This window comes from Monodelphis domestica, chromosome 5, assembly GCF_027887165.1.
Source record: "Monodelphis domestica isolate mMonDom1 chromosome 5, mMonDom1.pri, whole genome shotgun sequence".
Classification (NCBI taxonomy): Eukaryota; Metazoa; Chordata; class Mammalia; order Didelphimorphia; family Didelphidae; genus Monodelphis; species Monodelphis domestica.
Window position 1 is genome coordinate 250,005,866 of NC_077231.1, and position 17,734 is coordinate 250,023,599.

The 17,734-nt window shown below is 34.2% G+C and overlaps 1 protein-coding gene across 4 annotated transcripts in view; it reads left to right on the forward strand.

Moving 5' to 3' along the window:
- Positions 1-17,734, forward strand: part of CUL2 (cullin 2) — a 122,361-nt gene that overhangs the window by 35,264 nt on the left and 69,363 nt on the right. For all 4 annotated transcript variants that reach the window (XM_007504739.3, XM_001366362.4, XM_056800035.1 and 1 more), the window contains 2 exons: positions 15,554-15,659; positions 16,546-16,628. In XM_007504739.3, coding sequence (XP_007504801.1) covers positions 15,554-15,659; positions 16,546-16,628 — 189 coding nt within the window. The remainder of the gene's footprint in view (positions 1-15,553; positions 15,660-16,545; positions 16,629-17,734) is intronic.

A 17,734-nucleotide genomic window follows, 5' to 3' on the forward strand; every position in this document is an offset into this window, starting at 1 on the left:
TTTTCACCAGGTTAAAGCTTGTTATAAACAGCTAAATGCACATTTTAAGAAGTATCACAATCTTCAAAATTATAAGAGCCCATTTGATGACAGCTGTAGCAAACCTGTTCCCTAAAGTCATAAGAGATTCCACCAGTTATTATTAGGAGTCACATGAGTCTCTTTTGCCACTTGTTATATTGTCATTTAAAATCCTTTGAAGCTCTGGATATTTGTCACAATTTCTCCAGATCAATTTACATAAGAACAATAGGACTGATTAATAAAGGCACATGTACCTTCTTATGTGACTGTGAACATGTCAAGGGCCAGCTGATTTTGTAAAGCAGTTTTTGCTAAGGAGTCAATTTCTTCCTGTAGGTAAGAGATGGCCTTAGTAGTTTTGGAGATAGCCTTTGAGCCAATCTTTCAACCTCAGCTGAGATATTTCTCACAGAGTCTATCATTGCCATCATTCCAAAATTTGGCAGGAGTGGCCAGAAAAACCTCTGTACTGCTATGAAGATGTTACTGAATTTGGCCTCGACCTCTTGGGACTAGGATGCCACCAAGAATCTAGATTTCTGGCCATAGACTTGTCTACCTGACCAATGTAGTGATCATGCATGGATACAGATGGAATAACATAGGCTAAACCATCATCCAGGTGGAAAGGTAGAGTAAGCTGAAGATTTACAAATATAGAACTATCCAGAGGTCACCAAGCCCCATGGGAAATCCTCCCTCTTCCTGTATGAGATTGTAATAGCCATAAAAGGCATGTATTTATACATCCCATCCATTTGCATTTCTAAGCTATAACTCTAGCACAGATAAATGTGGAGGTGGGAAATGGAATGGTGTGGTTGCACTTCATTTGGTCATCTATGTACTTACTCATGTACTCAATGGACCCTTACCTCTTGTCACACACAAGTCAAAGGTAAGTGAATGATCTGTCAGAGGTAGTGGTGCTTTTAGATATCTAAAAATCAGTTCTGAAGACCCATTAAAATCAATTGAAATATTCAGCTCATTAAATTCTTCTATAGGTTGTAACCATTTTTATGGAGTCTATCCATCATCCTCTGTGTGACAGTTAACAAAGGCACAAGGATAAAGAGGCCTCTTAGATAACACGTGACCTCTTTGTGTTGCAAGCTGTCTAATTACTGTGAACTAGAATTGTTGCCCATGACAAAACTGAGTTCTGATGGATCTGGTGATAAACCCAGCATCCATAAGGACCTATGGTTTTGCCTCAGAAAAGAGTTTGTCCAATTTGTCTATGGACTTTTACAATACTATTATCTCTAGTCCAGTCATTGGAGGAGGTTACAAATGAAGGAGATGTAACAGAACATATAGCTAATAGCCAAAACATAGTAACTAAAAGTTTCATTGTATAATGGAATACTTTAGATTAGATTAATGTGTAAACTTAAAAACAAAATTAAATCTTAAAATAAATAAGCAGTAAATGCAATATATTGACAGAATACACATTCAGTGTCAATAGAAGGTACCTGTTTTACATGTGAGCAATGAATTCAAGAGTCCTTTACTCCAATTTTGATAGCTGTTGGAGTGGTTAAAAGTACTTAAAATGGACCTTCCCATTCAGGCTGAGTTTCTCTAGTATGCTGGAAGTAAGTAAGAAGTCTAGAGGTCATACTTGTACTATAGCTCCAGATTTGTCAAGTTCTTGCAATTTGATCTGTAAATTCTGCATATAAGAAGCAACAGAAGTGTCCCCCTAGTAATGATATGTATGCAGGAGAAAAAGACATACCCGTGTAACCAAGTGATAAATCATATTTTCCTTCTGTGTTTATACTCCCATAGTTCTTTCTTTTGATGTAGATAGCATTCTTTCTCGTAAGACTCTTGGGATTGTCCTGGATCATTGCATTGCTATCAGTATCAAAATGTTTCAGTTATTGTGTATGGTGTTTTCCTGGTTCTGCTTATTTCATTTTGCATCAGTTCATGTGGTTATACTTTTAATTGAAAATGGGAAGAAGGAGGGAAACTAGTTGGCTCAGTGTAGAAAGAACCAGGCCTGGAGATGGGAGGACCTGGCTCAGAGCTAGCCTTAGACATTTCCAAGTTGTGTGACTTAGGGCAAGCCACTTAACACCAATTGTCTATCCCTTACCACTCTTCTGCCTTGGCACCTTTAAAATAATATTGATTCTAAGACAAAAGTTAAGGGTTTAAAAATAAGAAAGAAAATAGGATGACGTGATTATTTTCTTAAGGCTTCTTAAAATATGGTCAATAAAATCACTCTTTCAACAGAACAAAAAAATGTGGCAAAGATAGAAGAAAACTTAACTGCCTTCTCAAAGTCAAAGTACTTCTTGTAGCTATATTTGTATCCTGTTCACATTTCCCTCATAGTTTTGATATTCGTTCCATTTACTTTTAATTTCTGTATTTTATTTCTCTATAGTACCATTAAAGAAAAGAAAACGTGTAATGCCTATGATCTTTTAAAACTCTTGGTCATTATCATAACAGGGTTTGTTCCATGAAAATAATCTAAAATTCATGAAACTAGAATTTAGGACAGTATGTGCATTTATTTAGCCTGACTTGTAAAATGTAGGTCTCATTTTATGTATAATGATTCAGAAGGGAAATGTTAGCAATATTTTTTAACGATCTTATAATAGTTTTATATATCCTATATAATGTCTTTAGTTTAGTACACTTGGATTTTTTTTCATTTGGCATACTGATCATCTTTTGATATCTAAGTGTTAACTTTCTCTGCTCTTTAGCTTCTATAAAATAATTATCTTTTAAATAACTGAGAACTCCTAATTGAAACACTTGTATGGGTAATTTCTTTTTTAAATGGAAGAATACAATCACTCCCTAATTTATTGTATGATAACTTTAGGGTTTCTTATATTGTATTTTCTTAAAGTGGAGCACACCCATATTTAAAAAAAAGATAATTTCAATAAAAGTATGCATTACCTTCTTCTGTATAGGACCAGTGATCAAAGACCACAGGCAGGCTTAACTTACAATTTGTAATTTAGATATATTTGAGTCTCATGTCAAATGATTTTTGAAAAAAACAAATCTCTAGACTTACTTTCCCTTGTGTAAGTTAAGCCATTGTATGCAACATTTGAAAACCCAAAATATATCTTAAACCTAAATTTTGAATTTTAGGATAATATGCATAGTCTTGGGTAATAAAAGTTTTGCCCTGGATATAAACAAAGGAATTTGATGAACTATAATCCAAATTAATCTACTTCTGAGCTGAAGCGGGGGGAGACTTATTATAGGAATTAAAAAGTCATTAAAAATAGTTTTATAAGAAGCACATTGCACTTAAAATTATTTGTGAGGGTACTTGTGGTCATGTAATAAACTTAAAATTTAATTAAGTCCACTGTATTTATCACACACCTATTATGTGCAAGTCATTGCTAAGTACTAGAGATCTGTTATTAAAAACTAGTCTTTAAAGGGGCTATGTGCATAATTATAAAACAAGGGATTCATCTGCAAAGCTATATAATTAAAACCATGATAAAAGGAGATCTTCAAAAGAGCATTTAGAGCCTAGACTAAGAAGGTTAAGGATTATAGTGAGCTTGTCTGGGGTCCTATTCAAAGACAGGGGCAGTAGAACATGAAAGGGTTAAAAGAAATGGCACCTGTCAGCAGCAGGCTTCTCACAATCTTTATCCTATCATGCTCTCTTTCAATAGGCTTCAGGCTTCTACTTGCTTTTTCAGACTTCTGCTGTTCCAACCTCTCAGCTAGAAGCAATGTACATGTTTATCTTCTCTCTACTAAGGTAGCTCTTTAAGGGAAGCAGATGATCAACAAAAATAATTTTGACTAGAGCCTGGCCTCTGGAGCTAGGGAGGAGAGTTCTCTCTGCTTTCCATATCTTTCTCAAGGTTACTTTGCTCTCTTCTCTGCACCTGTGTCCTCTTTGTTAACTTACAGGATAGAGGAGGGGGAGAGTTACAGGGGATTTAACCCCTTGGACCTCCACATCTCCCCCTTATTTGTTTTACAGCAAGAAAGCTAAAAAAGGGAGAGGGGAACATGTAAAGGGGAAAATTAACTCTTTGAATTCGCTGCATCTCTCCATATAGATTTTGTTAAGTGAGTCAGATCAGGGACACAAATGTAAAGAAGGATGTTCATTACAACTAGAAGTGCAAGTGTGAAAAAGTTGTACATTGTTCCATAAATCTATCCCTATACCTGGTGAAGCCATTCATGAATATCATTAGTGATGAATGCAGTATGGTGATAAATCCTGATGAATACTTTACAATTAATAATGTTCTACAAATCATCCAAATTCAGTGATACATTGGTCAATCTCTGCAAATGAACTTGAATTTTAGCAAAGTTTATTTACATCAGTGGCATATATAATAATATAATAATATATAATATATATAATAATATAATAATAAGCAAAATAAGTATAACTATAATCACATTTCAGCTTCTGAGATATCTATAAGATCTGCACCTCAGAAGTCAACTCTAACATATCTAAAAGCAAATATAACTATAAAAATTATGATTAATTCTATTATGTAATAGAAAATCCATGAATATATTATGTGCTAATACTTAAAGACAAGTAGCTTGATATACTTGACAATATTCCATCAGGTTGGTTAACATAAAAGGTATTACATAAATGATTACATATCTATTCCAATAACAATAGCAATTAATAATATTAACAATAACTATTAATAACATTGATGAAACATTAGCTGAATATTATTTTATCTTCATCTTCATGAATCTTGGTGTCTGGACTCTGATCTCTGTGGTCCAGATTCCTTGCAGAAATCTTTGAATAAATCCTCCTGTTAGGAAAAAAATCTTTGCAAAGCTAACATATTGTAAAATAAATTCTTCTACATCAGGAGAGCTAAAAATTTCTGAGGTTCTAAAATTTAGATTATATTCCTTTTGTAAATAGCTAACCTATACTAGTGACATTTAATTGTAGGCCAATAAGAATCTCAGTAGTCTAAAGTCATTGCTGAATTAACCTATGAATCTACTATTCTTTTCCCTCTTTTTTTTTTAATCTTTATTTGAATGGAGAAGAAATGCAGGGGAAAAGATCCTACTTTGAAATATATGGACTGATTGTTTAAGCACATGCACAGCCTAACCATGGAATAGCAATAAAAGCAAAACATATCAGGTGTGGTTCCCCTTTTTCTTAAAGGACAAAAAATTCTACCCGTAATCAATAATTTTCCAATTCCAGTCATTATCATAATTTGGAAACAAGCGGCTTGTATGTTTATATAACCTAATAATTGCTAAAACACTTAACCTCATATAAATGTAAGCTTATCTCACTAACTTTGCTGCATAGAAGCTTTAAATACACATCACTATGATGGGGAAAAAAACTATCCAATCCTCTCATAAAGTCTCTTTAAAGTTAGTGTGACCCTACTTATTACAGTATTTTTAGTGCTCTCTGAGAATACTCAGGAGGCCCTAGTTTTATTCCTTTGCTGTAGCAGGAGAAGGGAGGGGTGTGACAAGACAGGTTTACTCTTAAAAAAAAAAAGATGATAAAATCTTCAATAGTAGTATTTTAAAATCATAGGAATTTTGCTCTCAAAAATATATGTGGATTCCCATACATAAAGGTAAATAATGGAATCCTTTTTCAAAAAACCAATGGAATTATTTGTAATCAAAAGACCTGCTTCTGATCCTCTGCCAGTGTTTGTTTTCTTAACTTGTGCTGCTGTGAGAGGAAAGAAGGGAGGGGAATCAGTGGCACCAAATGAGTTTGCTTTCTATCAATTCTTGTCTAACAAGTTAACAAATAATTTATTTTGAGGCACAAATATACTTAATTTTTCAAAATGTAATCCAGAATTTATATCATAAACATATTATGGTTCACACAGAAGTGTTTACAGGAAAGACTGACATGTTAATTTCTGATATATTTCATGTTAGCATCTTAAGCAGTTAATCTATTATTCATAAATCATTGTATTGTTTAGTTTAACTAACTCCAACATATTAACTGTTGTATCTATAAAGGAAGCATGTTCTTTAACTGAACCTCTAGAATTCTGAACCTATAGTTTAGACTCTAGTTTCACCAATTAATATAGCTAGTCTGAGCAGTGTTTTGTAAAGTTTCAACTAAAATAAAGCTTTTTGCCTGCCTGTTTTTAGAAAAGCTCCTTAATGATAGTATATACAGATTACAATGTTTCAATATGCTGGCAAACAAAGTCCTAAAGTTCTGGGCCTTCTATACCTATATAGCATTTTCTTAAAAATCCTGTTAGCTTTTTTTTTTTTAATAAAAACCCTTACCTTCCATCTTGGAGTCAATACTGTGTATTGGCTCCAAGGCAGAAGAGTGGTAAGGGCTAGGCAATGGGGGTCAAGTGACTTGCCCAGGGTCACACAGCTGGGAAGTGTCTGAGGTCACATTTGAACCTAGGACTTCCCATCTCTAGGCCTGGCTCTAAATCCACTGAGCTACCCAGCTGCCCCCCCCCCCCCCCCCCCCGTTAGCTTTTTAACTTTAGTTGCAATATATACCTTAATACTGGATCAAAATTCATTCAAGCTACCAGCTAACATCTCCGGGCTTTCTAAGTTATATCTCTAATGTTTATGTAAGGGAGCTGATAACTTTTACCTGTTTAAAATGTTTCCCTAAAATTCCTGAAGTGTCATCTATAAATCTTATTATGCTGTTTTGCTGTATTAATCTTTAAGTATCAATGTAAAATAATTGTAAGCACTTTGTTCTCCTTCCTGGGTGAGGAAATGGTTAATTACTTTTGTAAAAGTTTCAAAGCCTCAGCAGTTCTTATCTCAAACCTTGGCTTCATTCCCAGCAAAAGTACATTGCTAAGGGGAAAAAAAATCTCTTTCATTCTGTTTTAACACTTTAAGTTACTATACTTATAAAATCTGCATGTTTTTAAAACATTGATAATAAATCACTCCCAGTGGATATTAATTAAAAACTTCCCAACTTCCAAATTGACTTTGATTAAAGTCCCTTAACAGTGTTTCCTTCATATGCCAATTTTCTTATGAAACCTCTGCCCAAAGCAGAATAAAACCTCTAGTCTTGTCTCTTTATGCCTTGACATTTCTACATAACTGATTAAATATTTCTTTCATATTCTGAACTAACATTCTTTATACCTTTTCCCATTTACTATTTATTTCTCTCACCTCATCTGGCTTCTCCTCTTTACTCTTACTATAAATAGAGGAGAGGTGACTACCTCTTTAATTGCCTGTATTTAATAACCTAATACCCAGTCCTGTTTGATTTCTAGACTGGTAAAATTTCCCTTGTTAGTTAATTATACAAAATTTGCATAAAAATTAATTTCCTTCATAGTACAAATTCAACATATTTGTCTACAACCAGTATTACATTGTAACAAATTATATTTGAATACATGTTAATCCCTTCTTATTCATACCACATATTTTAAAAACAATTTATACATCTCAATCAAGTACAACACTGTTTAGAAATTCCCTTTTATCACAATATACCAAATTCTTAATACTTGTCTTAATTCACATATATAGACCATCAAATTTAAACTCCTAAAAATCCCAATACCATCATGTGATCACTTGTAGCCATGTTAAACAGTACATGGTATTAAAGTAACATCTTATTTAAAATCCTAAATTTAAATCTTAGAGAAAGTTCTCCATAATACACTAGAACCCTTTCCTAACTGAATTTTGCACTTAAAGATCTTATGTTTACTAAGAAGCCAGTGTAGTTTTTTTTCCTCTTTAAATTAAAAGTTCCTTCTTAGTGTCAAGCTGGCTATAAATTACATTCAGATAATTCTCAAATTCATCGAAATCATTATACATTATCAGTTCTAATGATAATAAACAATTCTCTAGCTATAGGTATTGTGCAGTATTAAATTTAGCTAACATTTCACATTTAACTGATATACAATTAACACCATGAAATTAAACTGTATCATAGTACATTATCAGATTCATTGGCAATTTTCCAAAGTTACATATATCAACCTTTAAAAGTTACATATATCAACCTTTAAAATTAAATCTCAGTGAATGGTCAAATTACGGGACAAAATTTCCCTTTGAGTGTCCCGAACTAATCTTTTTTCTTCTCTCAGAGGGGCCTTCCAATATAAGAAAAAAGCAAAATTATGAAACACTATCAAGTTTAGAGGTCAGAATTAATTACCTCCCTCCATGGAGGACTCTGAAGTGTATTTTAAACTAAATGCCCAGTTACATTACATACAGACAGATCTTCCACATGTGACAGACCAAATAAATGAATAAACAAATAAAATAAAAGACAACAGTGAACACAAATTGTGGAAAGCATGCTTTTATGAATTAAGGTGTTTACTTAAGATCTTGACGAGAAAAAGAAAAACAAGTTTTCTAATGTGGTGTGTCAGTCCGAATCTACACTGAAAAAATCCATGTTGTGTTTTTCCAGGGATGTGAGCCCTGGTGCCACGATAAGGAAACTGTTTTGCTCTATTCTGGCCCTTTTGCTGTTTGATCTAGTACTAACCAAAGTTGGGGAAAATGCCCTTTTTTCTAAAGTCATAAATTTAGCCTTGCCTGAAAAAATCTTCTTGTTTATTCTGACTGTGATTTGTGATTTTATACTCACATCGGTGGCTAAGAAGCTTCTTGACCAAGATTTCCACCTGATGATGAGGGGTTAGGGTGCAAGTCCCCCGAAGTCTCGGATCCCTGCCAGCCCCTATAGCTTCTTCAACCTCTCCCTTCTAGCTGGATTTTTTCAAGCCATTCTGGGTGCCTATCCTTAAATCTACAGCCTTCAGGGCCATAGGAACACTACCCCTCCTCCCCCTCCACCCAAATACAGGCTTGTTCATTCTACCAGCCCACAGCAAAAATGGAACTTGACCTGCTTTTCCTCGAAACCACTCTACTATTTTTTGTGCACACTTAACTGGAAGAATCTTGCGTTACCTGTGACAAAAAGAAGTTATGATGACTTCTCCGGGCACTAAATCATGCTGGTTTCTTTATGCCCTACAGTTGGGCACCAAGTATAGCAGGCTTTTCTGGGGTCCTGTTCAAGGACAGGGGCAGTATAACATGAAAAGGTTAAATGAAATGACACATGTCACCAACAGGCTTCTCATAGTCTTTATTCTATCATGCTCTCCTTTAATAGGCTTCAGGCTTTTGCTGGGTTTTTTGCTCTTTCAGGCTTCTGCTGTTCCAGCCTCTCAGCTAGAAGCAATATATATATTTATCTACTCTCATTAAGAGAAGCAAATGGTCAACAAAAATAATTTTGACTAGAGCCTGGCCTCTGGAGCCAGGGAGGAGAGTTCTCTCTGCTTTCCATATCTTTCTCAAGGTTACTTTGCTTCTCTTCTCTGCACTTGTGTCCTCTTTGTGAACTTAGCCCCTTGGTCCTCCTTAGAGGATGGCATCTTAGAAGATACCCATGCTTAAGAGACAGAAGGTTAATAATGAAGCCCTGAAAGAGACCTAGAAAAGGTGGGAAGAGAATGAAGAAGTAGCAGTATCAAATGCAAATATTGAGAAAATGTACTGTATGACCGATTGTTAGCAAATGCTGAAGTAAAAGGAAAGTCAATTGCATTTTATAATTGAGAAGTTACCAAGGGTGGAGAATTAGCTGTGTGTAAGAGGAGGAGGAAATTTATGAGTAGAAAACTGCCTTGTTGAAATAACCTGACTAGATCAAGACTTGGAACCTGAGAACCACCTGGTAGGGCTAGACCTATAATTTCATGAATCTAGAAATCTCCTTTTACCAATGCAAGTTTGTAACTTCTCTGCTACTGATAGGCTTAGAAATTTGCTTAGACTACTGAGAGGTTTGAGGACTTTAGGGTCATGCCTTATGTTTTAGAGGCAAATTTTGAATCTTAGTTGGCCAGTACTGAAGCCAACTTTCTATCTACTTCTATAAACTGTTTTGGTTTTGTTATGTATGTATGCTGTTTTTAACAGAGGGTTAAGTTTACTTTAAATTTAAGTGGTTTCCAATGAATACTGACAGTAGTAGCCTGTGAGGATTTTAGCAACATAATAAAAACATAAAGCATGGTCTCTTGTTCTCAAGGAACTTCTTCTGGGGCCCAAAAGACCTAGAAACAAAATAAGAGAAGCATAGTGTATATAATGCTAGATAATTCAGTATTGTGAAGTAACAATATCCTTATTATAGATTTTTTTTAAAAGAACTTTTTTTGGTCAGGAAGGATAATGAATACCTTTTGGGCAATGAGTTGGCTCAGTGGATAAAGGGCTGGACTTGGAGTAAGGAAGAGTCTTCTTCCGGAGTTAAAATCTGACTTCAGACAATTAATAGCTGTGTAACCCTAGACAAGTCATCTAACCCTGTTTGTCTTAGTTTCCTCATCTGTAAAATAAGCTGGAGAAAGAAATGGCAAAGCCCTCTAGGATCTTTGCCAAGAAAACCCCAAAAGGAGTCACACAGACTTGGACATGAGTAAGAAACAGCTGAACAACAAAGATAAATATTGAATAAAGTTTTGAGGTGATGGGACTTAAGCTGGACTGTGAAGTACTTTTAGAATTTGGAAAGGTTAAGGTTGTATCTCAGAGTGAAAGCCTGAATAGAACCTCAAAGGTGAGCATGAGCATGGCATTTTAGGGGAAAGTAAGGAGACTTTTGAGTATAAGATAGTAGGGGTGAAGAAGAAAAGGAGATGAGGTAGGAAAAGCAGAGTGGCACCAGATTTATTTGGAGCCTGGTCACTCAAAGAAGATTGGTCTAACAATCCAGAAAAATCCAAATGGATGAAAAATGCCTATTAACTAAATGATGATATGATTTATGAAGTAAATATTGAGTTAGTCCTTTAATAAATATATTTTAGATAGTTGCTGTTCCATCTGGATTATGACTTAGACTCAGAATTAAAAGGCTTCATTATATTTAGGAAATTTCATTTTATTGTATTTTTTAAAAATCCTTACCCTCTGTTTTGGAATAAATACTGTGTATTCATCCTAAGGCAGAAGAGTAGTAAGGGCTATAGGTGAAGGAGGTTAAGCAATTTGCCTAGGATTGCTAGGAAGTATCAGAGGTCAGATTAGAACCCAGTCAGTACCTCCAGGATATTTTATAGTGTGTTATTGACTCCAGACTGTTCTGTGACACATTTTTATGATATGACTTTCATAACACCTTTTGGGGGGAGGGGTATTGTGTGATGTGGCTGTGCAGTAATAAAGCATCATCATCTCTGAAGAATCAAAGTTATAAGTGACTCAGCATAAGTGCTATATCATTGGTATAACTAGGCTATAACTTATCATTGATGTGCTCATTCATTGCTCATTCACCTATATTCTCCACTAAGATAACTTCTCCCTACTTCTTGCTAACAAAAACAAAAAAATCCTTTTTTTAATGCATATTAACAAAGTAGAGCTATGTATTCCTAGAATCATTGTGTAAGCTTTAATAACTACTGTTCTGGATATCTGTTTGTATCAAAACATATTTCCCACATGGTTTTAGAAATGTTTGTCTGTGCCACTTGGAGATAGAAAGAACAGTGATTGCTAATGATTGTTGTTTTTAAAAAAAATAAAGCAAAATACTGAGTCTCTGCTTAGTAAACATAAGTAACAAAACTATTTGGGCTAACACTACCAACACAAAGAAATCTTGGCTTATATGAAGTGTTGACTTAAAAAGATTTGTATAATTTCATAAATACACATATAAGCATAATGCTTTATTAGTAATCATATGATTGTAATTGATATTTTCTGTATCATTTTGTATGTATCAATTTCATTTGAGGCTTTCAGAAGACTCAGACACTTTTATGTATTTCATTCTTAATAAATAATCTCATTTCAGATCCAATCACGTTAACTTTGTGACTGATAATTGATCATAATTGGGTCATTGCAGTCATTAAGTTACCCCTGCATAAAAGTCATTGTCCTAGAAAAATCACCTTACTGGTAATTCAAGTTACCTAGGATATCTCTAATGAACCTCTATAAATTATTTTAATAGTGAAATTGTCATGAAATTTTTTTTGTTAATTCAAAATAAGTTTTGGTCAAGGTTTCTTTCATACTGAGTTGGTTCTAAGACAGATTTCTATCCAAATAAATGCTTTGGGGAGTTTTTTGATCTTAACTCTTCTCACCAGTAATTCCATTTCATTTCTTCAGAAACAGAAGAATGAAGTAGAATACCTGAAAGCAAAAAATTTCTTTCCATACAGTGAGAGTTTTCTAAACTAGACTAAATTATTCATGAATACTTCGTATAGAAATGGTTTCAGAGGAAACCTTCCTAGATTGTTTTTCTCATATTTTGATTATCTAAGATTCCTTTTTTGTTTTCTGCATTCTTATGGAATATGGGAAAATAGGATGAAATATTAGATGATCTAGTTCAGTAAGGAAACTGAGACCCAAAAAGATTGTGTATTGATCTGAAGTCACATTAAGTAGTAAATGGTAGTTTCAGGTTTTAGAATCAGACTCTGACTTCTAATTTAGTGTCCTAACACAATACTTTTCTTCTATACCACAGTGTCCCCTTAAAATTTTTGTAATTCTCTTTAAAAAAGATTTTTTAATTGTATTTTCAATGCTATGCATCTACAATCCATTCAGAATCATTGCCTGATTCTTATTTTTTCATTCATAAAATTTATTCATTATTCTCTTGAATCTAGTATAGTTTCTTGGCAATTGGTCCAAATCCAACAATCCTTTAAGATACCATGATTTCATTGGTGTGAATATTTCTTCTGTATACATCACAATCTGTTTACACCTAAAAAGATGGTTTTCAAGAGATGCTATAACCAAAAAAATTCATTACCCTCATTCATGATGAACTTGGTGATGAGGCTGTACAAACTAAGGTAGGCTAATCCTCAGATAAAATATGCTTAGTCATTAAAGCAATATCTGTTTCTTTCCAATTTGATATAGGCCAGAATTATGTTTTACTGGCATACCCTTTAAGAACTTGAACTTGAGGTGGCTCAATGTATTGAGAGCCAGGCACAGAGATGGGAGGTCCTTGGTTCAAATTTGATAGCTAGATAGCTCAGTGGATTGAGAGCCAAACGTGGAGAGAGAGGAGGTCTTGGGTTCATATCTGGCCTCAGATAGCTGTGTGACCCTGGGTAAGTCACTGAACCCCAGCCCTTACTGTTCTTCTGCCTTGGACCCAATGCACAATATTGCTTAGGCACCCACACCTTTATTAAGACAGTAGAGTAGAATTTAAGTGGAGATCTATTATAGAATATCATTACTGAATATAGCCATTTAAATCTGTTGCATTATTAATTTATCATCAGCAATTTCCTTACCATAAACTGGTGATCTTATCACTTGGTAGTCCTTGTTGTCTTTGATTTTTATTTTCTAAATTAATCATGTTTTCTAGGGAAGGATTTCAATCAGAAATCAATTCAATTTTCCCAGTAGTTAATAAAATTGTGTTATGTTTCTTTTAAAACTACAAAGACATTTTTCTTTTATGGAAATGGAAGTAGGGTAAGTTAGTGAATTGACTTAGCAGTTTACTTGTAAATGTAACCATTATCTGTAAAATTCTTTATAAAATAAATTAAATTTTGGCTTATCAAAGACTTCATGATCTCTGACTATAATGTCAAATCATCAATATTCAAAAATGAGAGGGAGGAACATGAAGCTTCATCATTGCTAGCACACACAGTCAGAGAGACATGTTGGTTCACCAAGAATTGAACATCAAAAGCACCTGTAGGTGACATTATACTCTCTTTGATTTAAGTTGTTTTATTTCAGTCAACACTCTATTCTCAGAACCCCCAAATAATTTATTTCTTTAAAACCTGGTTAGGTTGGGGAGAATCTTTAGCAGTGTTTTTTTCAAAATGCTTTCCTCACAACACTCCTTTAGATTAGGGAAAACTAAAATCTAGGGGGGGGGGCGATGCCCTTTACTCAAGGTCACCCAGCCATGTTGTCTGACTCCACGAATTCTGTTCTTTCCATTAGACTATATTGCATCTTTTTTTAAAATGATATTTATTGGAGAAACTTGAATGCATGAGTAGTAGTAGCCCAATCACTATAAAATCACATTCTGAAATTGGAGAAAAATTTGATAGCTTTCCTTGCCCCTGTTGGACTTTTATTTTCAATTGGGTGGTTGGAAACTCTGAATCCTGCTGTTATTATTAAGCCATACTTGCATGTTACATTATAGGTGCTCTTAATGTTTTTTTTTTCTTATTTAACTCAATAATCTTTTAAAGTGGTTTAGTGTGGCCCATTACAGTGGCTTGTTATGTAGTCTTTCATTTTCTTTAAATATCAAATGATCAGGTGGTCAGATGATCCCTGACCTTCCCTCTAGAAATTGTAACAACAAATGACCTGCTAAACGTGTAGGCCATATGGTTTTAAAAGAAATCTCGCAGATTGTGTCCTACAGAACAGAAAGAGGAAACTTTCGCTTTGATCAAAATGAATGTCCAAATAGGTTGCATGTATCACTGAAGTATTATTTCTTTAGGCAGTGATAGTCAAATATAAAAGGTTCATGCATCTGATAAAATAGTACAAATAGCTTTGTGTACTGCAGCAAATTAAGCTTTATCACTCATATCCCTGGCATCTGATCTCCCAAATAGTGCCATCAACATTGTTTCTTTTAAAAGTCTGTTTTTTGTTTATTTTGTTTTGTATCCTGATTGTTACCTTCCATATAGACTAAGAGGGGCAGCCTGATGTATTGGAAAGATGCACATTAAGTCAAGAAATCTGGGTATACATTTACCTCTAACAATTTGTGACAGTATATAGATCACTTAATCTCTCAACCAACCCCCTATTTTCCCCATCTGTAAAATGGGCCTGATAATATTTGTACTACCTGCCTCACAGGTCTTTTGTAGAGAAAGCACTTTGTAAAACAAAGAACTATAGCATGATGAGCTTTTATTACTGTCTAGTTTTCACATCAGAAAGATTTTGACAACTTAGCTCATGTTTTCCCCTCCATTATTATATTTATTAATGCAGTGTTGATATTAGTTTATTTTAGTTTATTTTTACAGATTGTTAATGTGTCAGCGATTAAATTATTGCTCACTATTATAAACACTTTAATAAAACTAAATATTTCCCTGATCTTACTTGGCCCAATTTCCTGAGTCTTGGTTTAGTGATTGGATTGCTTTAGATTCTTGGAAGAAAAGTCTTTGCTGGATTATATGGTGGTGAGTTAATAGATTTTTCTTTGCTAAGATGTTTATTGATTTTTTTGGAGCCAAGCAGGGAGAAATGGGGTGATTACTTTTTTTCTGTTATTTAAATACTTTTTATTTACTACATGATTTTTTGGTGGATTTTGCTTATTACTAAACTAATTTTTCACAGTTTGAATTTAGTTTTCAGTTAATAATTTGCTTTATGTTTTTTTTTTCTTTTTATTATATCTGATGATGAGAATGAGTTTTTCTTTCAGGTATCTCAACACACAGTTTATTAAGAAGAATAAATTGACAGAAGCTGACCTTCAATATGGTTATGGTGGTGTAGATATGAATGAACCACTTATGGAGATAGGAGAGGTAGGTAATTTCCTAAGCAATTCTAATATCAACATGTTTATAGAATCACAAAACCAGATAAAGCTTGAGGGTGTGTGTGTGTGTGTGTGTGTGTCGGTGTGCGTGCGTGCACGCGCGTGTCCGTGTGTTTGATGTGAATAGGAAATAGATGCTTTTATTTTCATGAAATAGAATTATGTCTCCCATAAATATATTAATTTTTCTAATTAGGAAATATAGACAGTCCACATTCATGGGGATAACATTAGAAAATGGCACTAAAGTCAATGGTGTGAAAGCAAAAAACATGAATGTTGAGACATTCCCTCTGAAAGCCAAGGGGAAAGATTGATAGAACTTTAGTTGCTGTTGTCAGGAAGTCCCTATTTTGACAAACTCATTTCCCACAGTAGCTACAGACTTTCCAGCATGTTTATCTTAACACCTTTATTTTGTCATTAAGCTTCATCACTGACTTTGAACACTTAGACTCAGAGCGCAAAAGACTTACACTATGCTTTGGGGGTATAATTACAACACAAAGCTAGAGTTTTAAAGGTAAATAATAAAATTATGCAGCAAATGTATGGGGGCTATTTACAGTGGTAGTGTGAATGCCTACTAGGATACCAGCCACTCCACAAACGTGTATGCATAAAGCCTCTCATTTTTTTTGCTGTTTCACATAGCTGACAATTTGTGTGGTTATCAGTATGAAAGTGGAAAAGATTATTAGTAAAATTACATGAATGCTTAAAATTGCAAAAGTTAAACTCATGAATGTTGAAGATGAACTGACTATACATAAACGCACATTTGCATAATATGTACACACATGGATTTATTTGTATTTGAAAACTAGATTTACAATGATTTTCATTTACAATGAATATGTTGGTTCTGGCAGCTAGCATTGGATATGTGGAGAAAATTGATGGTTGAGCCACTTCAGGCAATCCTTATACGAATGCTCCTCCGAGAAATAAAAAAGTGAGTGCTTATTTGTTTTTTGTGGCTGTTCTGTTTCTCTGGATATATAATGTTGTTTTGAAGGGTTTAGTTGTAACAACAAATGAATTTTTATGTAAACTAATTACATCTAAGTCAGATTTACTTTAATGAGAACTTTTTCTGAATGTTGAAAATTGTAGTGAATCTGAAAGCATTTGATTTCTTTGAAAATTTTTACCATAGAATTTTTATCATAGAATTTCAGAATTGAAAGGGATCTCAAAGACCTTCAAGTTAAACTTATACCAAGAATCCTTTTTACATTATATCTGAAAAATGGTAATCCTACCTCTGCTTTGTCCTTCCATTATGGGTATGCCATTAAGAGGTTTTTCTTTATTTCAAGCCTAAATCTGCCTCTGCACCTTTTACTGGTTGCTAATACATTGATGTAGCGAAACCACAATATTCACATTTTTTCCCCCATAATAACCTTGTGGAGCAGTTGGTACAGGGTTATCATCCTGTCTTACAGGTGAAGAAATGAGACTTGGGGGAAATGACTTGTTGAGGGTCATAGCAAATCTCAGAGCAAGGACTCTCCCACCAATGCCTTCTGACTTGAAATTTCACTATACCATTTTGGCTCTGATTTTCAGATATGTAAAGGCAGCAATTAACTTCTTGGCTTCTCAAGAATAAACCTTTCCAGTTTCATCCTTAGCCATAGCATTATAAGTTTTATAGCGAAAAGGAGGAAATTGCTTAGTCCGATTCCCTTGTTTTACAGAAAATGAAACTTGATATAGTTTAATTTGTTCTCACTGGATGATTGAGGTCCTTGGTTGTTCAGTCTTGTCTGATTCTTCATGACCCTGTGGACTGTAGCACCCCAGTACTGTCCATATGATTTTCTTGACAAAGATACTGGAGTGGTTTGCCATTTCCTCCTTTAGTGAATTAAGGCACTCAGAGGTTAACTGACTTGACTTGGTTTAAACAGCTAGTAAGTCTCTGAGGCCAAATTTGAACTCAGGTCTTTCTGACTCCAGGTTCAGTGCTTTATCCACTGACCCCCCCTACCTATTTCTAATTGAGATTCTAAAGAAGGCGAATTAGGAGAATTGAGTTTTATGATCTGAGAA